A 27,059-nucleotide genomic window follows, 5' to 3' on the forward strand; every position below is an offset into this window, starting at 1 on the left:
GGGGTTTAGGCAGAATAAAGGTTCAACACCAGGGCCAGGAGAGCACGAACTCCTTCCTACAGATCACCAGTGGGAGGAAGGCAGAACTAGGAAGCAAAAGCCCTGATTATTTATGCACGCACGCTGGAAGGATGGAGTGTAAGTGGGCAGTGCAGCAGTTACTGAACACATCTGGAAGACTGAGGTCTCCTGCAACTGCAGGCATTACCAACCCCAGCTCTGGAAGTTTACAGCAAAAGCCTGACTGCAAATGGATCCACGTACATGTGTCCCCTGCCACGTGTACTCTGCCAGCCCTGACTTCTCCTCCCTTCCCTTTCATGCTGTCTTCCAGCTGCTCCAGTTTTTATTTACTTACTTTATTTTTATTTGTGCTCGTTCCAGCAGTAACTCGCTTTCACAGAGGTGACGTGGAGGAAATCAGATCAAGAGGAAAAGGGAGCTAGGAGAATCATACCGGCTTCTTCAGACTGCAGCTCCCACCAAAACGCACTAGCCACGTTTCAGCTGGAAGAGGCGAGGTGAAGAGCACAGCAGCAGGGATCAGTGGAATGCAGGAGTGCACAGTGCCGTAGCGAGGGAACAGCCCCATCGCATCTCAGCTGCCCTGTGGATTCACCCAGTTCTGTAGCTCTTTCTTCACTGTGGGTCCCAGTATTCCCTCTAGTTGCCTTCAGTGAAGCAATGTTCAATATAGAGTGCAAGTTTCTTCCCACTCCTTTTGGAAGATGTCCACTATGCCTGTGACACGAACTTGTGCTTGTGACGCAGACTGAGCCTGAAGCTCAAATTCCACCATTCCCTGGAGATGCTTTCCTTTTACTGAGGGGAAATCGTAAGGGACAGCACAATGTGTTGCAGCAGGAACAGTCCCACACTGCAGAGCAAGAGAGAAGAGACAGGCTCCGACCCTGGGCAAGTTGCTGGGTTCATACACGGGAGCCCCTTGGGCAGCAAGGACACTTCCACCTGGCTGAGGACTGCCCATCCAAGACACACTGGGGATCGGAACTAATGCAGATATGCTTGGAAGAAATCTGCCTCAGTGGTGCTGGAAAAATGGCAAAGTAGCTCTAACTATAGCAACGTGCATTATCTGAAAAGCAATTCTGCCTCAGCAGCACAACATCAGGATGTCCCTGTTTTCAGTCTAGGCTGGTGGTTGCGGTGCTGCTTTTCCTTTTCGGAAAGCTAAAATAGAAATGCTTAAGAAGACCACTTTTCATAGAAGGTTCTACAAAAATGGAATGTAGAAACCTAGAACCTCAAGAAATGTTTAGATACAGCGTTCAAGAAACGTTTAGATATAGCGTTGAGAGACATGGTTTAGTGGGGTTATTGGTGGTAGGTGGATGGTTGGACTGGATGATCTTGTAGGTCTTTTCCAACCTAGCTAATTCTATGATTCTATGATTCTGAAAAGCTGAGAAATACCAGAAGACTTCACCAACTCACTGCCTATGAGCAGCACAAACCCAAGAACACTAAGGAGCTGATGGAAAAGAGAGCTGAGGAGGAAATGATCTACTCCCATTCCCACGTTCAATCGAATCAGCCCTCACTCACCACAAGCCATCCTGTCCTCAGGAAAAGAACCACTCCAAAAATGTTGATCATGCAGGAGGTGAAGACGCCATCCCACGTCCCAAAAAGCACCGGCTCCCACATGAACAGCTGGATCTTCCACCAGGGCCTGCTCTGCGTCTGGGATCCCTGGAAGAAAGCAGTGACTTAGTTTCATCTCTTACGCTCTACAGGCAGGCTGCAGAAGTGGAGTGAAGGTCGATGACCATTACTGACACAGGGCTTGCCACCAATGAGCGCCAAGATGAGACTCAGCCCCAACTTCGGAATTGTTGTGCTTCAGAAGGCCAGGCTGGATGGGGCTTTGGGCAATCTGATCTAGCAGGTGGCAACTAGCCCATGGCATGGGGTTGGAACTGGATGAGCTTTGAGGTCCCCATCAAGATGAGCAGGCTCACTGCAATGTCTCTTGGAGGAGAACACAAACTAGGTTGGATAGACTGGGGCTGGAAGAATAGGTTCAAGTAGCTCTGTCATCACACAAAGCCAACAGACTGGGGATGAGAACACCGCATTTCCAGAGGAGACAAAGGACACGTGCAAATTTCAGAGCTGCTGAAGCCAACAGCTGAAACCTCCAGGGACGTGTGAGGGGAGATGGCTCCCACGTACCTGCTGGGCCTCCTCGTGGAACAGCTCCTGCACGTGGCCCTCACCTCTGGCACCATGCGGGATGTTCATCCTGCCCTTTGCACTGCCTCTGCCCTGCGGCTGGTGGGGCTGAGCCCAGCACATCAGCTCTTCTCCTCTGTTGAACTCCTGCAGCACATGATCCGCCGATGTAGGTTCATGGTCTTACTGCTCTTCCTGTGGAAGGAGGACAGACAGAAGGCACTGCCGCTGCTTCTGTGCCTGCAGAAGCGTGAGGTTGTTAGCCAACCAGAGCAGGCGGCCGATGCTGAACCACAGAGCGCAACACCACCGCAACACTCTCTCAGCTCTAACACTTAACAGCCCTTGGTGGGCTTTGCTCAGTCCGTTCCTGATGCTGGCAACCCCAGCATCCTGCAGCACTAGCCTCACAGCTTCCTTATGCGCTGTCTGGGAGAAGTATTTCCTTTCACTTGGCTTTAAATCTGGCGCCTGCTCTTTCTATTCCATTCTCCCCCACTGTTATGACATGAGACATACAGAGCACTTCCCAGCACCACTAACAGCTGCACAGCCCTTATCACCTTCCCCTCAGCTGTGCTGTTTTGCAGACTATAGCCCTGCCTCTATAGCCTCTGCCTGACAGAGGGCCCTGCTACCCTGCTCTCTTCCAGTGCAGTGATGGTAAGGAAAGGAGCTTGTGGTGAGGTGGGAGTCAGCCTCTTCTTTCTGGTAAAAGCCACAGGACAAGAGGCACTGGCCTCAAGTTGTGCCAGGGGAGGTTCAGGTTGGATATTAGGAAAAACTTACTCTCAGAAAGAGTGGTGAGGCACTGGCACAGGCTGCCCAGGGAGGTGGTGGAGTCACCGTCCCTGGAGGTGCTCAAGGACTGTGGAGATGTGGCACTGAGGGACGTGGTCAGTGGGCACGGGTTGATGGTTGGATTCGATGATCTTAGCGGTCTTTTTCAACCTTAACGATTCTGTAACCCTACCAGAAGGGAAAAGCTGGCACAAGCAGTTCTCTGGGGATTTCATTCCCACAGATGACCCAGTAGGAACCACTGCCCTCCTGGATACCTAAGGCCAGGCATCTGAGGGTTTCCTTCCTTCTTCTCAGAGTTAGAAGACCCCAAGCCCATATGCAGGCAATGTTCTCCTGACATCACCCCCTCTTCTATTATTTAATTCTACAGCCACTTACACACCTGAATTTAGCCTACACCGAGGCAAACACTGCATGCAGGCAGGGCATAAACCACAAGAGTGAGAGCCAAGCACGCAGCCATGGCAAACCCATCTGACTGCCAGGCCCTGAGTGAGATGGGAAGGTAAGAGAAGTAAGGCAGCAGGCTGCAGGGCACCGCTGCACATGGGAGCTCCCAACCTGCTCCAGGTTGTTCACCTGTTCTTCACTTACCCCACACGCTCACCCCGCTCCTTTTCCACAAGCGCTGTGTGAGCACAGCCCGGTACAATGCAAGCAGTGGGACATCGCCAGGGCCCCGTGTGGCACTACCCCCTCACTCGGTGGGATCCATCGCTCAGCGCTGCCGGGAAAGCAGCCCCGGCCCGGCTCACTGCTGCACCTTCCTTTTCCTATTTCCTTCTTTTATTTTCCCTCCCTCCCCTTTTGTTGTTGTTCTTTTTTTTCCGTTTCCCCCTTTCTCTGCCTCTCATTTGCCTTCTTTCCCCCCATTTTTGCCTCTTTTTTTTTTTTTTGCTTTCTTTTCCTCCTTTTTGCCTTTTTTTTTCTTTCCCCCCCATTTTTGCCTCTTTTTTTCTTTTTCCCCATTTCTGCCTCTTTTTATTTTTTTTTTCTTTCCTTCCCCCCATTTTTGCCTCTTTTTTTGCTTTCTTTTTCCCCTTCCCTATCCCCACCCGCAGCGATGTGCCGGCCCCCAGCACCTCCCACCCTCGCCCCCGGCCCCGCCGCTCACCTGCCGCCCGCAGCCGGCCCCGGCGCCTCCTCCTCCTCCTCCCGGCGGGGGGGGGGAGGCTGGGCGGCCGCCACGTGTGCCGAGGCACACCCTCCTCCCGCCCTCCCTTACCTCGGGAGTCGGCCCGAATTCGTCAGCCCGCAGCTAACAGGGTGCAGGTGGGTAGGTGGGGCCGTGCCGAGGTGCCGGAGGGACGGCCGCCAGCACGGGGCAGTGGCGCTCCTGTTCCGCACGGGAGCGGCCGCCTCCCGCTCCCAGCTGCCCGCAGCGCGACTTCCCGGTGCGGGGCTGCCGCGGAACCCGGCGTCCCCGTGCAGAGAATGGACCGATCGATGGATGGGCTGATGGCCGAGTCCAACTCCTGGCTCCACGCGGGGCCGCCTAAAAGTCAGACCGTCCGACCGACGGCTTCGTTTGCTTCCGAAAGAAAGCAAATTCAGGCCGTTTCAAGACGGCTCGGTAATTAGGCAAGGCACTGATTTTTCCAGCGTGCCCACAGAGATAAAGCACAACCCGAATCCTAAGCTTTCAGTTGGCAGATACAGCGAGGGCAGGTGGGTGGGAAAGAGGAAAGAGGAGCCCAGACAGGAGGATGGAGCCGGATGGGGCGGGCAGGGCGCTCCTGCCTCGGAGATTCCTGGAATATTTCTGGAACTCCTTCCAAGAGGACACGTTTATGGGCACCTGGGAGCAGGCTGGGCCAGATCCTCCCATCACATGGGTCAGTGCTCACGGTGCTCGTTAGCAAAAATGCAGACTGACTTATGCTCCTCTGAGTGTTAGCAAGTCACGGTCACGTGCAAAGCGGTTTGTTTTCATTAAAGAAGCATGAACGTACAGAAGTAACCTGAACTCCTGAGCAGCAGCTCCAAGTAAACTAAGCACACCCTGTGTGGCACTGGGAACGGTGCAGGTGGCTCTGGAACAAGCTGGGGACTGCCGGGCTCAGCCACTGCGCTGAGATCATAGAGCCCTTGGAGTTGGAAGGGACCTCTGAAGGCCATCGAGTCCAACTCCCCTGCAAGGAACAGGGACACCTACAGCACAGTCAGGCTGTCAGAGCCCGACCCAGTCTGACCTTGAGTGTCTCCATGCCTGGACATGAACCCAAGAGAGAAGCAGGCGGCAAAAGGCTGTGAAATCAAAGAGGTGAGGGAGAATGCGGGATGACAAAGGTACAGAAGCAGCCCTCAGAAACTGGAAAGCATCAGTGCATAGGTCAATCAGCAAGAAGGGATGTGCAGTTAGGTCCAGGAGGCTGGGAGATGATGGGAGGCGCAGGAATGCTGCATGGTGCTAATTGCTGCCGCCACTCACCCCGCTCACAGGACAACACTGCCCTTCCCAGCACAGCAGCTGCCGGGCACACGCAGCCCACACCTCTCATGGCACGGAGCTGGGGATCAGCTGCACGATACAATGACTCGCATCACCTAGTGGCCTACAGCCACGTCCTACGCCAGCAGTGAAGCAGGCTGCTGAACCAGAGCAGAGCTCTGCCCACGGAGAGCCAGCGTTTTCCTGTCTGAGTTCATTCGGGTGCTAAACTGCACTCATATTGCTTCTAAAGTGCATTTTCTCTCATGCTGCACGGTGTTCCTCCACATTCAACGTCAGAGGGCTCGCGGGCAAGGAACTGCCATGCTCCCCTCCTGTGTTTGAGCAGGTGACCGATCCCTCTGCACAACACTCCGCTTTAAGCTAACAAATACAGCCTTGGAGAACATCCAGAGCCACTTCCTTCTGAGCCCTGTCATGGAAACAGGCAGAACTCACTGGCACGCAGCTTACCTTGCCCTTGTTTTTCCTTCTTTTGGAACCGCACCTTTCTTAGGCTGATCTGACCTATAATTAGACAGCTTTGTAACAAAGAAGCTTTTGAGAACTGGCAAAGCAAATGGAGCAAAACCCAGGTCTTGGGAGACAAACCAGCTCCTACGCCTTACTCCGTGATCACCATTACCTTGAAATGTCCCCAGCACTTCTGGCTGTTACTTCACCATCTCCCATGACTTCCTTTATCCACGTGGGACAGCTGCAAGTCAGGCAGCAGCCTCCACTCACCGCACGGGAGCAGGGGCAGGGCAGGGGGAGCTGCCCAGGATAAGCGACTCCAAGCAGAAAGCCAGCAGCCTCTGGCACAAAGCACAAATATAGGAGTCGTGCTTTTTTTGCATTCTATGGCAATAGCAATTCAGTTGGCGGATCCCCGCCGCCACCCCACTCGGAGATGGCACCTCACCAAACCCTCAGGTGCACTTTCCGCTGGCAGCCCGTGCGTGTATGCACCAGAATGCAGATGCTGCATTTGGGGACGCTGCGGAGCTGAAGCTCAACCCGGCCACGTGGAAGGGCAGCGCGGGGCAGCTTACCTGTGGGACCGCTGCTCCTGGGCAGGCAGCGCGTGCACAGCTCCAGCTCCAGCTCCCTTCTCGCAGCTCCGCATCTTGACAGCTAAAGCAGACAAAAGAGCAGGCGGCATTTTCTACAGGGAACTGTCTTCTGCTGATTTGGCAAGCGCAGCGCACAGGACAGCTGACCAGACAGTCACTCTTCCATCCCATCTCCCTAAATCCAAAGTCCCACCTCCAGATCTGTCTGTCACGAACCGCCCTGGAGCTAGAAAACAGCGCAGTGCAAGGAAAATATTAAGTTCCAATAAATCGATATTTTTTCAACCCTTTCAATAAACAACCAGCAGTTTGAGCAGAAGACTCTTTCCTCCTCCTAGCAAAAAAATACAGCTATGGGGATTCTTTTTTCTCACTCAACACACAGTAAAAGCTCTGGCAATTCTTTTAAACACGAAGGCATTGAAAAAGGTCCTGTTTTTCAGTATTGCTTTAGTATCTTAACGTTTTAAATCATAAAGGTCAACAAGCAGAAACTATCAGTGTTTGATTTCTTATTTCCACCATAAAACTGAAACGAATGCAATCAGTGTAACAAAGGTAAGTAACAACAAAGCCAAGGCCGAGGCGGACGGCCGAGCAAGCAGGAGCTACTTACCAGGGCACTTTGCACAGCTCAACCTCACCTTAAGACTGCTCAACCTAAAACAATTGAGAGTAATCATTATTCGAGATGAACGTCAGCACAGAACTGTGAGTTCTTTAGAAGCTATTTTAAAAACAATACCAGAACAGGCGTGCTAGAATAACGCTGAAACGAAGCCCTATCGGATTACACTGCTGTATTGGTGCTGGATTTCAGAAGCACGTAAAAGCAGTGCGAGGCAGCGAGGCTCATGGCCTCGCACAGCCGAAGGGGCAGGAAGAAGGGCAGCCCCTCTCCAGGGTAAAGAAATTCCCCCAAAGGAAAGCTACCCAACGCCACGTGCTCCCATCCACATGACTCCATTGCTACAACAGCGCCATCTCCTATGAAGTCCAGGATCAGAATTAAGGTCAGATATTCCGCTTGCTATAAACGGAGGTGGCAAGAAAGAGATCCAAACGAGGAGAAAGCCCACACAAGTGCTGTACATCTCGATCAAATACTTCAGTATTCAACGGCTGCAGTTATCCCCTTGAGCTCCTACACAGGGACCTGCATCTTCACAAGCCTTCATCTGTCTCAATGAGATTTCGTTTGAAGTTAACTAACGTGAAAAATACTGCTAAAAGTCTATTCATAAAACAGTATTCTATATTTTTATTTTTCAAACAGCAAGTGACCACATTTAAAATGCATCATTTGCAAATATAAATTATCAAACTATTAGTTTAATTAAAAATAAAGCGAAAACATAACTTCCCTTAGTATCACAATACATAGGAGGGTATTATAAACCCCAAAGGACTAAGTTAACCATAAGAAAACAATAATGTCAAAAGTGGTGGAACTCATTTAGTCACCGAATGAATAAATCAATCCTAAGAATACAATACCATTCACCGTGATTACGTAAAAAAGCGATCTTTCATTGTATTATACAGATAAAACAATCCAATCCTTCATGCCACGTTTTGTAAACCATGATATAAATTACACTCACAGTCAAAGGAACAGATAGAGTAACTCCCAAAATATTTTAAGTTGCTTTCAGGGCAGAAATAAAGGCAGAAATAGAATCATTTAAAATATATCAAGTTTAACCAAAACATTTATTTGGTCAAGCCTGCTATCCAAATAGTTTTGTTTCCTGCAAAACTATTTTTGTCTTTTTGAATTATGAAATTTATACGTTTCTTTTACATACATAAGTCATGTGTTGAGCTACATTAAATCCTTTTATACTTGTATCATTTTTGCCAGGAGACCCATGCACCTTTCACGTATGTACACGCTCACGCACACTCACTCACTCTTTGTATCGGGAATCCCCTCATCTCACAGGAATACAGACAGACTCACATCCTGATTTCTGTCATAAAGAATATACAAATCTCATCCTTCTCCGGTTCCTACAAAACCATCTCTTATCTATATACATACTTCTACTGATGGAATTCAGGTTACGGTCTTTTGCCTAACAATAAAGGGACGGAATAGATGTTGTAGGATAAAGAAATACTGGATAATTATTGAAATAAACCTATTGTCCTAAATTTATCTATATGGATTTTTTTCTGTTTATTAGTTGAAGTACAAAGAAGGCATACGGACTTGAGGAAGATACCACTAGATCAGAAAATGCACCGTAACAGTGTTCCACTACATATATCACCAGGTTTTCCAGAACACAATTTCTTCTGTACACTAGAGCTTGTACTAATTGCTCTGTCTTCCAATCCACCATGCTTCCAGATCCGATTCAGCACTACATAGTATGCCTTCAAAATAAAAGGAGGTCACTTGCTTTATTGAACACCAAGTTCCCTTCCAGACAGCATTAAAAGAAAGACAAGACTACACAGACAAAGTCCAGTATAATTCATTTCTGACAAGGAAAATTTCAACCCCTCATACTGTTGCAAAATTCCTCCTACTGAAATGCTTTACTACAATAATAATAAAAAGCGTACATTACATATAAAAGATACCAGTGTACTAAAAGTGACAGAAGTGGACTAGCAAATCCTTCAAAGCACATATTATATAAATGACTAGCATTTAAAAACATTTTCTTTTCTATAAAATGTAGGTCATATACATTTATAAATCGGGGGTGGGGGGGTTCTAAAGCAGTGATGACTGCGTTCAAATAGTTTCGCTGCTCTGTACAGTCTAATCCCTACTCAATCCAAACTATAAGTTTGACGTTTAGTTTATTTATCAGAATAAACTCATCATCTCATAGCTCATAATTGGAAAAATATGCAACTCAAATGAACACGTGACTTGTAAGTTCACTGTTTAACTGCATATGAAATACGGAGAGAACTACTCCTTTCTACTGGAGGCCCAAGTCTCATCAGTTCAGTATCAGGACTTAAAGACTCCAAACTTAAGCAGAGGAATTGTCAGGAATCAGCACAGAAGCAGAATAGTATCTCTCATCCCTTAGAGACACAGCTATTCAACTTTTGCAGTCTTCCTCCTCTTGCAGAAGTGCAGCCAAGCCATTCCTTTCTTACTCAAAGTGTGCACGGATGAAGCCATGGATCTAAAGGCTGTCCTCTCTGCGACTGAGATTGTGCTGTGTAAACAAAGTTATATACTCCAGCAGGAGGACGTTTGAATTTATTTATAAAAAAATGATTCAGAATATTCATTAACTCAAGGCTATTAACTCCCCAAAGGTATTTTTGGAACTTATCCTTATGCTACTTGTAAAGTTAGCACTGTCGTGTATTATTGCTTACAAACAGTACAACATCGTACGCCTTCTAACAGAGCGGTACTGCGATCAGTCCGTATGTATTTACAGGATTTGTTGTTTCTTCTTTAAACAAGCTATAAAAACATTACATACTTTACAGACATTACAAATTTCCACATCGGTACTCAGTTCAAACAAATGGAATGCATAACAATAATAAACATCATAAAGGAAGACTGACATAAGTCCTTGATTGTCAAGACACATTTATATTTATATATAAACTCTAACTGTGCAGAATCAAAGATTCAATCATAGGTACATCCTTATTTGATAAATCATATTTACAGCATGATATTGCATAAAAAAATAAAATAATGTTGTTTACACAATATTACCTTTCCATCCATTGGATTAAGGAAGGCAAGAAACAACTCTTAGAAATGTTTGCTTGCCTCAGTTTGTGTTTCCTACCAAAAGATACAATTTTAAAAAGGAAACGTAAGGTTCTTTACGCAGAGAAGAGCAAAAGCGACTATAAATGTATCTCCCTGACACAAAGCAATTCAAACTTGAACAAAGGTTGAAATTTTAACTTAGAGACAACTCTTTTCATTAGCAGTAATACTTTCTTAGTACTTGCCCTTCGCGAAGTGAGCTTCAGCTAAATGCATTACATGCCTAACATAAACATGCATTACCGTAAGTCGAATGAACTTTCAAAGTTACAAGGCTTCATCTCCGTACAACAGTTAAAACTAGCAGAGTGTAACACGATGAGCTCGCTTCAGTACCAACCATGTAATCTGAAAGTTCACATGTGCACTGGTACCGACTGCAGAAGCAGATTTCTGCCTATTAAATCGTCAAACGTATTCCCTGGAGTATTAGGATTTTCCCTGCAATTTGTAATGGTATTAAAACAAGCCAACAGAGAAGAATAAAAAAAAAACCCAAAGCTTGCAAAAACAAGGATATTTAGTTAGCAAATATACAAACATAAAGTAATCCAATGCTGCGAAATTCAGAGTGAATTCATCCAAATATTCTGGTTCGTTTCCAATAGTTACTATGTAGGATACAAACACCGTAAAAATATTCTGAACAAGCATGGAATATAATGTATATGTCCAGGTGGAAAGTTTTCATAGGAGAACATGAGTACTTCCAAAAGTTACAGTAGAACCCCAATAATTCGCAGCAATGACTCAGAAACCCTTTACGAATCACAATTTTGAAAGCAGTGAAGAAGCAGGCAATGAAAGCAAGGATGTCACGTCACAAAAAGTACTTTGCTCATTTATTTTGACAACTGTAATTTAGTTTTCAATGCTTCTTGTACCTCCCAGTATACTAATATAGATTCTGTAGTATACTCGGGTGAAGCAGTACAGTATTACTAATAGGAGACTTTGCTACTGTACTTTTTAGAACATCGCAGAGAGGTGGGTAAAGAGACCAGCGGGGAGGTATGAACCTATTGGATGCTCTGGTTAGCTGTCAGCGAATTAGCAAGATTTTACTGTACTTCTCAATGAACAATGAAAAGTTCCCTTCATCCAAAAAATGGACAAGTACAATATAAAAATAATGCAAGTGTTAACTCATGCGAATACTTTCTTGTCCTATTTTCTTCCTGAAACACAATTTTCCTCAAGACAATACTAGGAGACACGAGATCATGAACATAATTCCTTTATCATCCAATTTGTTTATGTTACTTGTAAACCAATGTACAGCGATACACATTGTTAATCCTTCTCTCTAAACCTTGTCATTTATGATTAATTCATTCTCAAATCAAAAGGAGAAAATGTAAATGCTTATTAGTATACCATTACAAGCAGATTCCTTCATCGCCTGTGATATGAACGGTAAAATATACCAAAGGACTCATGCTAAAAGGGACACTGTCAAGTAATTTAGGTCCAAAATATGGCCTATGAGTATGTGTCTATATATATAGACATATATGTATATATATAGTTTGGTAGTAAACATTATCAATTTCCTGTTTTTTTTTTTTTTTTAAACCATTGTTGCTCTATCACGAGGAGAGAGCCACAGAAGATTCCCCCTTACACACACACCCCTGCAGCCTGCATGGCCCTCCAGAAAGAACCTGTGTTGTTCGCTCTGTGCAATACCAATGCTAACCCCAACTTCTGCTGAGCGACTGAAGCACAGCAGGACAAGAACTGAGCAAACACCAAAGTCGCTTTCTTTTTCCACAGCTCTTTTGGACTAACAAAAATGAACACTGACCTGTTCCAAACGAAGAACATGCATCTGTAGCGGATTAGAAGCAGCAGAATTTTAGCAGTAGAAAATCTTAATGTAATTATTGATAAAGCCCGAGCTTTTACACAGAGCAGTCTCCCAGAACTACATACAGACTTTTACCAGAATGAAAAGGGCATGCACTCAGGAAATGACAGCAGTATATTTGGTTAACTCCTCCGTTACAGAAAGCTTCAAGCATCGGCAGATCAAGTACTCCAGAATCCTATAGATATTCCCCACAGGCTACACTGGGACTTCAAAGCCTGTCCTAAGGCACTGAGGATAGCTGTAATGGCTCATCAGCAAACTGGAGAATGAACTAGGACAGAAGGAATAACGTTTTCTCGGGCTACTCCCACTTTGCTCTTGGGAATAGTGAGTTCCTTCCCTCTGTACACAGTAGCTTGCTCACTCACGTACCCAAGCAACAATTTGTTAAGAGCAAAGATGGCATGGAGCAACAGCACTCCCCCTACTCCTTCATCACTTTCTCACAGCAGAGAATCAATGCAGTGACTTTTCTTAAATAAAAGTGAGTCAATCTGCTTTGGGAGGTTCAGGCTTTTTATTCCTTTTACTTTCCTACCAGATCAGACTAGTGCAGTAATAATCTAGTTGCCCTCCCCCAGCCACCCTTTTTTTTTTTTTTCCTTTTTCTTTTGGCATTTGCTGCTTGTTATATTTCTAACAAATTGTACTAGCGATGGTCATCTACTTGCAACAACAGGACATTAGAACAAAGATGTCAACAACACATTATGCAGGCAGCACAAGCTAGGATGTCATGGAAATACAACAATGAGAACGAAACAGGTGTAGCAGGAGGTGGCTTTGAGGCTATGGGGGCCATATTTATTACATCTGTGCAAAGCAGAATGGAAAGTCAAAAAGAAAAAAAAACCACAACCAACTGACCATAAAGGAAGAAAAACAGAGACATGAATCAGGTTGAAAATATTCTTTCCAAAAAAATTTTTTTTTACATGTATCATTAATAGTCCATAAGGAATTTATTCTTCTCCCTTGATGCACGTTCTTTTTAACTCAGGGCCAAATACTCAGACCAAATCACTGGTAAGTGATAACATGCAGAAACACCTTCCTTGTATTAAACACATGAGTCAAAACATGATCTGTTTTCCTATACAAAAATATTTAGTGAGAATTTTATGCAAATTGTATTTCCTGACAATGCAGGAAGCAAGCCATGGATTACAAACATGCTTTTTCCCTGAATTGTACCGAGTGAAGTTAGTGCTTTACTAGTGATACCGTAAGGGAAAAAAAAGACTGTGTGAAATCAGCTTCCTATCAAGGAAAAAAAATAAAAATATATTGCTACTGTTTTTGGAAGAGGTAGGGACTATTTTGTGTCCTGCTCAAGTCCCTTCAAAAGACAAGATATATTTTATAGCTCCTTGAGATGCAGTACTCTCTCCTACCTGATGGCTTCATCTGAGAAATACCAGCTAGCAATAGTGCTGTAAAAGAATGTTTGCAATCCTATTAAAAAAAAAATACATATATATATACATACATATATATATATATTCACACACACGTGTCTGCGTGTGCATGTTTTTCCCTGGTTAATCAGCCTACATTAGGCTTAAACTGCCTTCAACTACCAGACAGTGTCCCTTTAGGGAAGGTGCAATATTATGAACATACAGTTCAAAAATCTGTAAATTGTTAACTTAAACTACACAATAGTTATGCTACTCAAATCTTACCACCTTAAAAATGCACACAGAACTACTTATCGTACCATACTGTATACCTCAAGACAAAGTACTATTCAAAAAAACCATATTCGTGGAACAGGGATAAACTTTGTAGTTTATTTATGTTGTGAAATGCAATGAAAACTTCTGATTTCTGTTGAGAAAGGAATTCTGTTCACTACCATTACTCAACAGTTTGGGTTGGTAAAATTGTAACGACTTTCTCTAATCAAACATTAAGAAGATGCATGAAATTTGAATGCCCACTTCTTCAGCTTTGGGGGATACTCAATAAATTTAATGAGCAGAATTGTCAAAATTCCAGACAGAGAATTAAGACAGAAGTTCAGGACGCCCAATCTCAATGTATACTGGAAGCATTAACTGGAGCTGTATGAGATGAAAATGGTGCAACCATATCAAACATAAAAATCTAATTATTTTTTTTTTTGAGAAATCAAATCTATCAAATAGACTAAGTGCTCTATGTTAATCATGAGTATGTAGGGTAAGGTAAGTTAAGCTTTTAAATCTTGGAATACACAGTTTGTGTAAGCATTATGTAATGGGGAATGTCATCTACAGAGTATTTTAACTAAAACTTCAAAATCTTGATATCTGCATATGAAAAAGTCATTAAAAAGTTACATCTAGATTCAGCTGTACAAAGAAATACACATTACTTCAGGAATGAAGTAAATGCATTAGCAGTTATGTATTTGCTTAAAAAACTGTTTAAAGACTTTTAAATCGATTAGACTTTTAAATAGTAGAGTTAGTCTATCAGAATTCATTTTTTCCTCCAACCACAACTCAAGGTAATGGAAAGCAGAAACAAAGGGCATATGATCTAAAATTATTTTTTGAGAGAGATGGAAGAGAGGTTATTTTTCTAGAAAATGCCATCTTTTAAAGCCATATCTGCTTGACTTTGAAACTTGTAGTTTATTCTGTGTGTTTAGTACATGTTGATTCCCTGATGAAGAACAATGACTACACTGACAAGCTTGAAAATGACAGTATGAATAGTAGCAGACAATAAACTGTCTTCCCAAAGCACACGAGGAAACCAGTAAGGAAGCAATCATGGGGGAAAGCCTTACCTGGGGATTCTGTTTATTTTAAATTGTATAGAAGTTAAAATAACTACTGGATTCAAACAAGTGAATAATAATCTGCCTTTGATAGGGGCAACAATGTGAGGCAGATCAATTACTGGTTACTAACCAGGAAAAAGAAAATAAAAAATAAAAAGCAGTTATTGGTCTTGCTAATATCAGCTTACTTTTCTTTTAACATAGCGCTCTTAAAAGCTGTACAGAACTCCATCTTACACAGAGAAACCCCCTTTTGACAAATGTGTTCTAAAGTGCCAGTATTATTTACAAAGATTTCTCAGCCAAAAGTCTGGCCTGTTGTGGCATCAGGTGAAGAAGCCATCCCAGCTCTGCTATCATTTACATTCACCAAGGGAAATTCTGGGAAGTCAGCACTTGTCCCTGGTCCCCGAAGGTTCACCTGTCCATTGGCAGTGCTAAATTGAGATGATATTCCAGCTCTTGCCCCATGGTACTGAGCCCTGAAGGGCTGCTCGAAGGAGCTAATTTGATATGCTTGATGAACAGGCTGTGCCTCTGCTTTCTTCTGAGAAGTTACTTGTTCCAAGAAGTCCTGTGTAGAAGAGGAGGAAGAATGATTTGCCTCATCACCTGAAAATGGAAAAGGGTGCTGCGAATCACCAACCATTAGTCCAAAGTGAGACTTGTCTGGAGTTGTTCTTAATGGAGAGTTCATTCCCGAGCGAAAGCTGTTGACGGGTATAGACGTGTAGACCTGCTTCTCTATGGAAGGAAATGCTGGCTGGGTTGTAAGAGTCTGGTTATCAGTCACAAAATTAAGGCTTGGGTTGTTCAAATAGGCATCATTTTGGCTAGTTCTGTCCAAAGCTTGTTGTAAAAACTTTGAATATTCCTGTAACATACTAGCTTTATCTGATGAGGAAGCTTGAGAGCTCGTTCCAACTGTCTCAGATTGGGTGACCTCAGATACTTCAGAAGAATTGATTGATATACTGGAGGTCACCTCAGTGTCAGCCACACTGAAGGAGATCTCATGTTGTCCGTTAGCCTTGTGTGAATAATGATCTAACAGAGTTTGCAGTACCTCATCTGGAATGACATTTTTATCATGGCTGCCTTTAATTTCAACATTCAGTGCCTGCGTGTCTAATATTGAAGCTGTAGCAGTTTCATCAATGACGCTCGCCACAGCTGCCTGTGTCACAGAAGGCTGAGATGCTATGGTACTTACATTCAAGGCATATTCTCTACTGTTGTTACTAGCTGCTTGTAGATACCTCTTTTTCTTTAAAAACTGCATTGCATCATCGTAATTAGTGCTGCTGTGTACAGGTTTACTGGGCCCTTCTTGTAATGTGTCAACTTGATCAATGTCAGCATTACCTTCAGAGTCCAGTAAACTTTGTTTATCCACGAGATCAAAGGTATACTTTGAAACCTTGCTGTCTTCATACGTAGATAAAGGTGAAATGCTTTGACTTTGCTCAAGTGGCTGTTTAAGACTCCTCTTGCTGTTAACTTTTTTGAGAACGAGCTTGGGTGGGTGTATTTCTCCAGAATTTGCTTCTTCTAAGTGCGACCCACTGACAGAAGAATGTGGCATCTCGACAGCATATTCTGCTACCATATATTCATCTTTTACTTTCGTACTAGCAGAGTACAAAGGCAAATAGTCATTTTTGTCCTTCTTCTGTTCTGATTTATCTGCACTGTCCTTATCTCCAGATTTTGTTTTCTCTGTTTTCTGCCTTTTCTTCTTTGGCAAGGAGCTGTCTTTCATAGGCGTAGAGAAACCAGAATCTTCCTCCGATGGCAAAAAGCCAACTTTGGTGGCACTTCTGTTCGGCTTCTTGTCACGGTTCTCATGGCACATGCGTTTATGTTTCAGCACACGATCGGTCCTGGAGAAATACTGCAGAATACATATATTTTTAATCAGTGAAAAACAAAGGCATTATCACTAAGAAACCAATTCTAACAAATTTACTTGATAGACTAACCCATTTTATTAACTTCAAAAGAAGTGTACGTATCAATAAAGTCAACCTCAGACAGTTGAGACTGCTCCACCTAGGCACAAGGACAGATCACTGTAACTGAAAAAAACATTCTTTTATATGTTATATGTGCAGGACTACAATAGCTGGAGAAATTCCCACGTGTACTACTTGGGACCTGGCAGGTACTTTAACTATGAAAGGTTTCACTACATCATCTTACCTGCAAACAATACTCGCACTGGTAAGGCTTCTCTCCACTGTGAGTTCTTTTGTGCCTTTCCATGTGATACTTCTGAATAAACCTCATACCACATTCATCACAACGAAATGGCTTCTCACCTGATAAAAAACATGTAGCAACATTAATTAAAAAAAAAACAAACCATCAATGTTCTTCCACACAATTACCAGGACAAATATTATATTCTCTACTAGCAGTAATAAAGAAGAGGACTTAGTCTGCTGCTATCGTGAAACAGTACAGGACTTGCTCACATCACAGTTCTCTCAGTAGCTGATGCTTCAAAATTACTATAAACCTTAACATTCTCTTCCCTCTCTTTCTAATGCAGATGCAAAAATCTGTCTTAAACCTAACAAATGAAGAGCAACAAAGATTATCTTCCTAAATGTTGCCACATAATCTCAGGGCAGACGATTATATAAAAACACCTTAATTCTCTCACCAACTCATTTAACTCAATCCTATCCTTCCTAGAAGAGAACCATTCATTTTCAAGCTTTCAGTTTTGTGTAGGATACTTGGTATTTTTTTTTCTTTCCCCTTATCTGTATGTGAAATAGAAATAACTAACTTGTTTCCAGGAATATGCAGATTATTTTTACTTTCCTGAGGTAGTTTTATTCTTAAGAACTGTTTTATTGAATTGTATATAAAAATGACTCATAACATATAGTATATAACATGACAACTAATAATTATTAAAATCATATCAATTTTATTAAATTTTATTTTGTTACTCTCTACTTTCTGTTTAGAATAGAGAAATTCAGCCACATCCTCCTATAAATGGAAACACGGTAGATATGACTGTACCTTAAAATAAGATGCCAGTATTTATAGAAACTAGAATGGAAAATAGCTGCATCACCCACACATTTGCTCCATGTCAGATCATTAATGTCCCTAGTTTCAACCTTCTTGATTCTAAGCAACTTCTAAATCTCTCTCTCTGTAAGCCTATCTCCAATTTCCAGTTACTAATTCTTACCTCTCACTGTGGCTTCTCAACCAAACGCTTTCCTGGATGAAATAATTTCGATTTATTCTCCCTTAAACCAAATTATCTTCTCCTCACCTAAGATCTCTCAGTTACAACCCATTCTTTTTCTCCTGGCTCAAAACCTCAGCATCTTCACTCTTCTTTCACATTCCATTGGAGAGCAGCTTTTACCACTCCCTGCTAATTAATAACCACCATAAAACTTTGATTTTTTCAGCACCTATCACGTATCCCTCACTGGAACTGTCTACAAGCAAATCCTCCTGTCTTGTCTACTCTTTTATTTTCAAATTCCATCTTCAGTTTTCTTGTCCCGTTCTCTTTATCTGTTAGGGGTACCTACTACTATGGTGTTTTTATGTGCACTGAGTCTGGTGATCAAATTCAAATCCCTGCCTTCACTTTCAAAAAAGATGAGGCCTCGCTGTTCTATTGTTACACACACCAAACTCTTCAATTCCCAAAGGCTACTAAATCCTTTTTTACCTTATTTTTTATTTCCTTTTTCTCTACTATTCCACCTCGTGTTTCTTTTAAAACACCCCTCTGAACAACTCTTGTTATGCTGCCTGAGAGTTACCTTTCAGTCTCTCCAACCTTCAGTGGTACACTTACCTTCAGTCTCACACCCATCTCTGGAAGGGAGTGGTCCCAGAATCCTTAACATCTGCCTACTCAAACTGGCTATTCACTGGCAAAAGACCAACAGCTCTGTTTCCTTCCCAAGGTTTAAACTGGGTCAAAAAGGGGTTTCAGTTGTTTCCGTGCAGAGTATTCCCACACCAATGGCAAAGTGGCAGAAGCAAACCTCTGCCAGACCTTGTACCGCTGCAACATGGCTTCCAAATTTGTGGTGTAGGAAAGGAGCAGATTGTGAGAGTTGTTTTGGAGACTTTGAGGGTACATCAAAAGGCATTGCTGGCCACGCCTCAATAACAACAGAAAATGGGGACGCTGCACAGAAAATAATACTTTCCAGTTGAATTCCAGAACAGCCTGGAAAGTAAAGTTAAGAAACGCTTCGTGGAACTGATACCATACTTAATTCTTGCTTTAATCTTCATAGGGAAGATATAATATTAGAAAAAGATTAAAAATGAATATGAAGATATGCTTTCTATAATACTCTTTTCCTAGCAGAAGCCTGAAACTTCAGATGCCTTCTGAAATTTGGTTTTGCTTTTAAAACAAGATAAATTGGAAATGGAGATCCTTAACAATAACCTTTTGGTAGCACAGGGAGAATCCAAAACTTTATATTTCCAAAATGAGTAACTGACGGGGAAAGATTCAGATGCAGAAAAAAAAGTTTTTAAAAATCAAATTACATGCATTATTTACAAAAACAGTCTGTTTTGTGTCTACATTGGAAATGTGTTAAAACTAAGTGCTAGAGCTGTTGATCAAGTGTGGCTCCGAATACTGTACGAAGCCTCTAACAACTAGAGCAGCAAATCTCCAGGGCAGTTTAAAATCTAAACAGGCAAAAGACAAATGATAAAATATAAAAGAAGGCAATAAAAAGCATCATGATGGAATAATAAGGCATTTGGATGATTAGCCCCAATGCTGCCTTTTTTTTTTTTTTTTTAATGCAATCTCATATTTTGTGTTTAAACTGGAAAGTAGGGTGGGTTACAGAATGATGACACATGAATGCGTGAGTACATAAGGTATACAGAAATACTTCTAAGCAAAAATAAAGCAGACATTTGGGAAAAAAAAAAAACCCACAAATATTTGATATCTTCATGAGCCCAGTAAGCTCAAAAGGTGAAAGAATTCGTGTACCAAGGACTGTTCCTTTCCTCATAACTGAAACAGCGCTTTGCTGCATCACTCGTGACAAGGTTAGCAGCAAGGCTCGAGCGCTGCCGCCCTCCTCTACATCCAATTGTTTCTAGGAAGTGAATTTTATATTAATGTAATGTCTGCTTTTAGACACAACTATTTAATTATTTACACAGAATAAGGCTGTTCATTGATTGCTTCCTACCTCCATCATAACGTTTCATTTGACTGAACTCAAATTACACTGGAACTAGGTGGAGCACCTGTAAATTTAGGCCTTGTAAGAGACATCAAATGGAGCTTCCAAGTGTTAGCACCATCTCTGATTATCTTAAAATAAGAAACCTGAAAATTTGATAAACACCTTTTAAAAAAAAAAAATCCGTTCTTCATCAGTGTTTTGAACAAAACTGGTGCTGACAAACAACCGTTCACGGGAATAAAAATGCAAAATAAATACATATACACAAAAGAAAATTTAAGGAATATTTCTTAAAGAGTATGCGTAATACAAAAAGAGCTTTCCTTTACTACCACCAAAACAAAAACGCAGGCCTCCATTCGCCTTGTTGTCAGATCAACTAACTGAAAATTGCCCTTTTCTGCTTTCCTGGATGGGTTCAGTTATGCGGCTCTGCACAACACAGTAACACCACACAAACAGCTATGGCCCCACTGTGAATATTGTTGTATAGGAGTGAAAACACAGATGGGTATGCAGAATGACAATTAGCCATACTACAACTGGGCCAAGCCCTCAAACAGAGCACTGGGCAAATATTTACTGAATGGAATTTATGAAGAAAACACCCTTTTTTCCCTTTCTTTTAATGGGGAGGAAGGGGGTGATGGGGGGGGGGGTGTTACTAAAAAAAAAAAAAAATCAAATCAGTGTTGTTGTTGTTGTTGTTTTTTAATCAAGTCGTATAACATCCCGTAACCAACACTAAAAATATGAGATGATTGTCTACTGGAAACTAGCTCAATAAAATGAAAATTACACTCCTGGAAGCTGGGTCTTAAGAGATTTCTCCTAAGCATTTAAGACTTGTCATCTAGGAAAACACCCACAATTCAGCCATTCAGACACAAACATCATTTTAATTTTCCCAAGCTATACCTCAGGATGCTGAGGAAAAGAGGAAAACAGTTATCTAAAGATTCTGATAACAATATAATTAATTTGTTAAATGGCTGTTTGCTCTCTGCTAAGCAAAAAATCGTATGTGTAAGAGCTAGAAAAAAACCAAAAGCCCCACCACCACCACCACACCCAACCCTCCCTCCAAAGCTCACAGTCAAGGCAGTAGAACTGTCATTAGAGCTAGAAACTGAATTTCAAAAGATAATCAAATTCAGTTATAAAATATTTGCAGTCAAGCGTTAATTAACTACATTGCCCAGACTCTCATTTTCAAAGCCACGTACAGGGAATAATCATCATGGAAAAAAAAATCTTCTGAAAAACGTGACCAAAAAAAAAAAAAAAAAAAAAAACCCTGCACTTAAATTTCTGTCTTTTCTTTTGGGGCGGGAGGCAAGCAGACAGACAATCGAGAATGAATGAGCATTCTTTTCAAGAATAATATCTACACAAAGTGAAGGCGGCATGGTTCACCAATTCACAGCCAGAGGAAAGACTACGAACAGAACAAAGACACTGGACAGAAGAATGGAGGACTCTTCTGTGGCTGACTGGCTGAAGGAAACCTACTTAGTCTGGACTCATGGCAACTTAGGATACAAAAATCCCATAAACAACAGGGCATTTGTGCATGTAACTCCCTGTACACTGCTCTGAAAATTCATTTTGCAGAGATTTTTCTCCCTCTCAACTCACACACATGCACACACTGCACTGCGTGTTAGTAGCTTTCATATCCACTTAAATGCTACAGCCAAGAAACACTGTGCACATTCACCAGCTCTGCTTTTCTGTAAAAGAGGCTGAGAAGTTGGCATCTAGTCCAAAGGGACCATATTACAAAATATTTAAAGAGGGATTGAAAGGCCATGCACCAAAATGCCAAAAACCCAACGAAGCCAAACCTGTTAAGGAATGTGGTTTTGTGCAGTGCAACAAAATAAAAAATAAATAAATAAACGTGTATAAACTTTAACTCTCTTTGGCTTAAAACTCTGGGCCTTGTTTGACCTACATTGCATATTTTTAAACTAAGGCTCTTATTTTTAGAACAGTTCTGAATTAAACCTTTCAAAAAAGAGGAAAAAAAAAGCAAAAAGTAAAGCTGACTCTAATACCTTTGGGGTTAGGCATTTTGGCCATTTTAGTCCTGGCACTTATCCACTGAATTCCAAAAGAAATTAAAAATATATATATATATCTCTACCAAAACGTGATTTGGAAGTCCCCGTTGTCCAAATTAACTTGATACAACAAAAGATACAACCGCTTAACAAACCTTGACTTTTATGAACGCACAAATTTCAAGCTTTATCACTCTGGGATCATTTATAAACCTTCAAAATTGCTTATTAGAGTTCATACTCACTTTACAGCCAAAGAAAAGTGGAGCAAGTCAAAAGCACAAAGCTAATTTATTTTCTAAAGTTGTATAACATTTGTTAAGTCAAACCAAACTACAACAGGGTTTTAGGCTGCATACTTCTTACGAGAAACCTTGCCTGAGTGGGGAAACAGTTTTTAAGCACGCCAGTAAAGATACTCAAGGCACTATACTCACCAGTATGAATCTTCTCATGCCTCTGTAGCAGGTACTTCTGTATGAAACGCATGTCGCACTGACTGCACTGAAATGGTTTTTCACCTTGAACAATATAATTCCACATCCATGAGTTAATAACTACACACTGTTGTTTCTGATAACTACTTTTGAGGAATATTAAAATCTCTATTAAAAAAAAAACAACCAGCATCTGAGCGAATTCCAAAAATACTCTAGTACCAAAAAACATTAGCCTTACTACGTATGTGAACTCCAGAATTCTTTCCATGATCCTAAGAATCACATCAAGTCTAGCATGGAAGAGTGATCTGAAATGGCTTTAATTTCCTCATGAACAAGATCAATCACGATGCTGGCATAAGACTGCATTCAGGATACTGGCAAGCTATTATAATGGTAAGTACCTTTTTCACTTCTCCGAACCAGAGAGATACCTCATCAGGCAAATAAGCAGCCGGAACACATTTTACAAAGGGGTCAATTTTGGCACTTAGGCTACAAGTCAACCCATTACTTTCTGATAAAGAAAGAAAAGAAACCTTGTAAACAGTTAGGTCTTCAGTTTATTAAACATTTGCTGATTTTTTTTTTTTCCCCGGTACTCTTTTGACACTTTGGTGCATGGAATCTCTAAGCTTAGATGCCAAGTTAGCTACAGTCTTAAAAGTGAAATTCGCATAGAGCTGAAAACATTTTTAACATAAGTAAACAACTCTTTAAATATTAGAAAAGACAAATTTGAAGTCAAGCAGTACCTGTATGAATGAAGACATGTCTCTGTAAATGGTAGTTGGTTCTAAAGGCAGCATTGCAATGCTCACAAACATGAGATTTGTGGGTTTTCAGACCAAGTGATCCATCCTCATTTATTGTAAGGATCTATTTTAAAAAGAGTAAAATTTGTTCTCACACTACCCTCTAAAGTTGTCTTATTAACTACAAAAAAAAAAAAACATTAATTTTTTTTTTTTGATGCAGAAAATGTCTATTTTTCAGGTAAAACAATACTAATTTCTATAAAGCTATGTGACAGGCTTTTAGCTTACATTTCCAATTGCAGTCCAATCCAACTGGTGTCTCGTAAATTAAGAGCGATTTCAACAGGACGGAGGCAAAAGCAGCTCATGGAAAATCAGCTTAGAGTTTCCCTATTCACAGCTGAGTCATTTTAGATGCTACCATTTACTTTGCCCGTCTGTTGGAAAGGATGCAAAGTAACCAAACCACCTCTGGGCACTGAACCATGGATAATCATATTTTAAAGCAAAAATGTATATTCTTTTTTTTTCAAATCACGATTGCAATTTGCTAAGAGACATATAAATTACGTAGGATAGACAAATTACCTACATCTGCATAACAACAGAGATCTCGGAGACAACATTGTATTTTAAAAACCAAAACCCCAAAGCCAAACAACCAAGACAATAGTATTATCCTTCTGCCAAGTTTTTCACTCAGTAAAATATGGCTCACTCAGTATACACGTTAGAACATCTCTTTGACAAATTCAGCTTTCCACACTCAATTGCTTTGGTGTCAAAGCAGCTATTTTCATTTAAGGTTGGAAAAAGGAACTGGAAAAAAATTTACACCGTATCTATCTCATTCAATAAAGCTCATTACAGGTTTTCTCTAATTTGTCAAAAAGAATAGGAAAAAAAAACCCATACCCAAACCCTCTACTATCTCTGGCAAGAGCGTAAGAAAACCAGTAAATACATTACGTTTCCAAAAGGCTTACTTCACTGGAAACAGAACTATAAAGAACCACTTAAGAAACCTTCAATAAAAGAGTTTAGTCCCTTGTTATTAAAAAATAAAATAAAAGTCTGCTGGGGAAAGATATCTGCAGTTTGATTAGTTATGACGTTTAAGGTTTTATGATAATGACAATGATGAGAAAGGGAGTCAGAATAAATGAAATAATCTCTCTGCAACAGTACCAAATACTGAAGGATCTACTTAAAACAATTTTTAATTTTGCTGCGTCCAAATTCAGCAAAAGGGAAAGTCTCAGCTAACAAACTCTTGTGCATTCACTCTGAAGGACAAGCACATTCATACGTTTGTAGGGGTGGCATGTTACAGCTCCAGCAAGCCTCTGATACAGACAGTTACAAAAACTCTGTTCTGTAACAACGCTCAACTAATGAAAGACTGACTGATTAAATCAAAATGAATTTAAATACCTCTCATGATTTCTTTTCACAATTTGAAATATTTTAAATAATCATGCAGAAAATACACTTAATTTCACAATTAGGCTAACCCTGGCCTTTTCTACTGCATCCATTCATTGCACCACCTCTTAAATCAAGAACACTAACTTTGTCAGTGCAGTTTTCATAACGAAAGTAACAAAAATGTGTAAATGTCTGTGAGTGTGCATGTGTGTGTGCACATGTGTGTGTGCGTGCATGCACGTGTGTGCGTGGAAGAGGGACAAGAAGACAGGATTCATAAAAGTAATTGATTATTTATGCATATGATGACTACATTGATATAAAATTTTAAGTGTTTCTGCATATTAATTGACTTCCGTTTGTAAAAGTCCCAGCTGCTGTTTGGATAGAAAAATCAACCCATTACTCTGGGAATGCTAACTTAAGCTGGAGTAGGCTCTCCCCTACGTCAGTCCTTGAGCTTCTTTCTGCCACTCTACTCTGACAAGCTTGAAAAACAAAAAAAAAAAGTGGGAAGAGAGACTGAAAAAAACCTGTTTAACAATTCTCCTGATCATTTTTCAATCTTTTGTTATCTCAAAAGGATGACATTGACAGATTGGAAGATAAAAAGGAAGCATGCAAGTACGTGCCTGCAGAAAGAGGGACACATGCCTCTTCCACCTTGCAGTGTTTCCATGGAAGTGATCTGTGGAGGGTATTCAACCTAGATCTCCTTTTTTCTATCAAAGGGACAAACATCTTGATGCAAAGGATTTGGAACTTGCTTCCACACCCAATCTGAAACAATCTGTCAGCTTTACAAGAATACTACAAACGTCACCAAATTTGGCGGTGCTTTGAAGAGGACTCTAGGGTCCCCAGCGGGAATTTTGGGAATTTTTTCTTGGTGTTAGGTTGAGTTTTCCTTCTATGGGTACACAGCCTAGGTTGATTTCAGAGCAGGCTTATTTAATGCTTCTGTGTGACCTCATTCTTGCCTATCAGAGCATCCAGCATACGTTCTATTTTAAATACGAAGACTGATTTGGAGAGTTACTAGAAGGTCTAACACTGCTACCTCATGAGGTGAAATGACTGTTTTTATCTGAAGTGGGTCTCAGAAGAAAACCTAAGTTTTCAGACATATGGGGACACGTACTCTTCATGAATGGATCTACAAAACACTTTTTGAAGTAACAAACCAGCAGCTCTCATAAGAATCTTTTGATATAAATAAATACATATATGAAGATGATTATGACCACAGAAATATTCCCTACCAGTGGATTATTTTTTGTATATTAGTCAACTTTTTAGAGTTTTCCAAACTACCATTTTAGATTTCTTTTTAAAAACTTTTCACTATGCATAAAGCATATGAAATTATCAGGCTCACAGAAAAGCACAATTATTATTAGACTGATACAGAGTAATGATTTATAGGTTGTCTACAAAGCTACTGACTCATAATTTAAAAAAATATATATTTGGAGAGAACTCCCTGGAGAGACAGATGTTAAAATACGTCAAGGGTTCACGTTGCTAAAAAGAGTTCAAAGAAAAACAGTTATATGAGGTTTTGTTTGGGGTCTCTAGTAAACTTCAGACCTGCATCTTTACTGAGCAAACAAACAATTTCCAGCCTAACTACTTCAAATGCTAATGAAATTAGTCATAGTAAACCAAATCTTCAGGTTCTTTTAATCTTGGTTTTGCCAAATCAATGTCTTACTTTTGCTGGTGAACGCTGTTTTCTTTTCTTCTTTTTCTGCAAATCTACTGGCTCTCGTATTTGTTTTTTGTCTCGTTTCTGCTGTTCAGATGCATCAGTAAAGGTAATTTCTTGCTTTACACTGATCTGTTAAGATACCAAGTGCCAGTTTCAGGTAAGGTTCTCACTACAGAAAAGCAATTTTTCAATTTTAGAAGATGACAAACTGCTGAAACAGAAAACCTTTTTCTAAAGGGAATTATCTTGTGGCTTCATTCTTTCAGAGATTTAAGTGAAAGGAATAGTAAGTATCTAAGTAAAAAGGGCAGTTAATTTTTACAGTGACATTTTGATGTATCCTTTCATTCATCTCCCAAAGTCTTTTTTCCTTCTGATCTGTGGTGATTTTGAGATCAGTCTTTATATTAAAATCACTTCCATCTGTAAAACCATTCAGCTTTTCACACCTATTTTACTTTAGTCTGCGTACTGTCAATGCAAGATTTAACAGAATAGTTTATTATATATTTAAG

The 27,059-nt window shown here is 41.1% G+C and overlaps 2 protein-coding genes across 11 annotated transcripts in view; both read right to left on the reverse strand.

Moving 5' to 3' along the window:
• The window catches only part of SLC12A8 (solute carrier family 12 member 8), a 47,915-nt gene extending 40,706 nt beyond the window's left edge, over positions 1-7,209 (reverse strand). The window contains exons 1-4 of one of the 8 annotated variants that reach the window (XR_002439272.1): positions 7,124-7,209; positions 4,115-6,733; positions 2,197-2,391; positions 1,567-1,713 (exon numbers count right to left, since the gene is read on the reverse strand). Coding sequence is in view for 6 of the 8 variants with exons in the window: in XM_021398467.1 (XP_021254142.1) it covers positions 1,567-1,713; positions 2,197-2,319 (270 nt within the window). In the remaining 2 variants the exon portion in view is untranslated. The other 7 variants (XM_021398467.1, XM_021398464.1, XM_021398462.1 and 4 more) reach the window with 7 other exon arrangements.
• The window catches only part of ZNF148 (zinc finger protein 148), a 36,830-nt gene continuing 17,519 nt past the window's right edge, over positions 7,749-27,059 (reverse strand). For 2 of the 3 annotated variants that reach the window (XM_021398458.1, XM_021398459.1), the window contains 5 exons: positions 26,548-26,673; positions 23,403-23,526; positions 22,645-22,728; positions 17,125-17,243; positions 7,749-16,816 (listed from right to left, as the gene is read on the reverse strand). In XM_021398458.1, coding sequence (XP_021254133.1) covers positions 15,221-16,816; positions 17,125-17,243; positions 22,645-22,728; positions 23,403-23,526; positions 26,548-26,673 — 2,049 coding nt within the window. In that variant the 3' untranslated portion in view covers positions 7,749-15,220. The remainder of the gene's footprint in view (positions 16,817-17,124; positions 17,244-22,644; positions 22,729-23,402; positions 23,527-26,547; positions 26,674-27,059) is intronic. The other variant, XM_021398460.1, reaches the window with a different exon arrangement.

The sequence above is a fragment of the Numida meleagris genome, chromosome 5 (genome assembly GCF_002078875.1).
Source record: "Numida meleagris isolate 19003 breed g44 Domestic line chromosome 5, NumMel1.0, whole genome shotgun sequence".
In the NCBI taxonomy this organism is placed as follows: Eukaryota; Metazoa; Chordata; class Aves; order Galliformes; family Numididae; genus Numida; species Numida meleagris.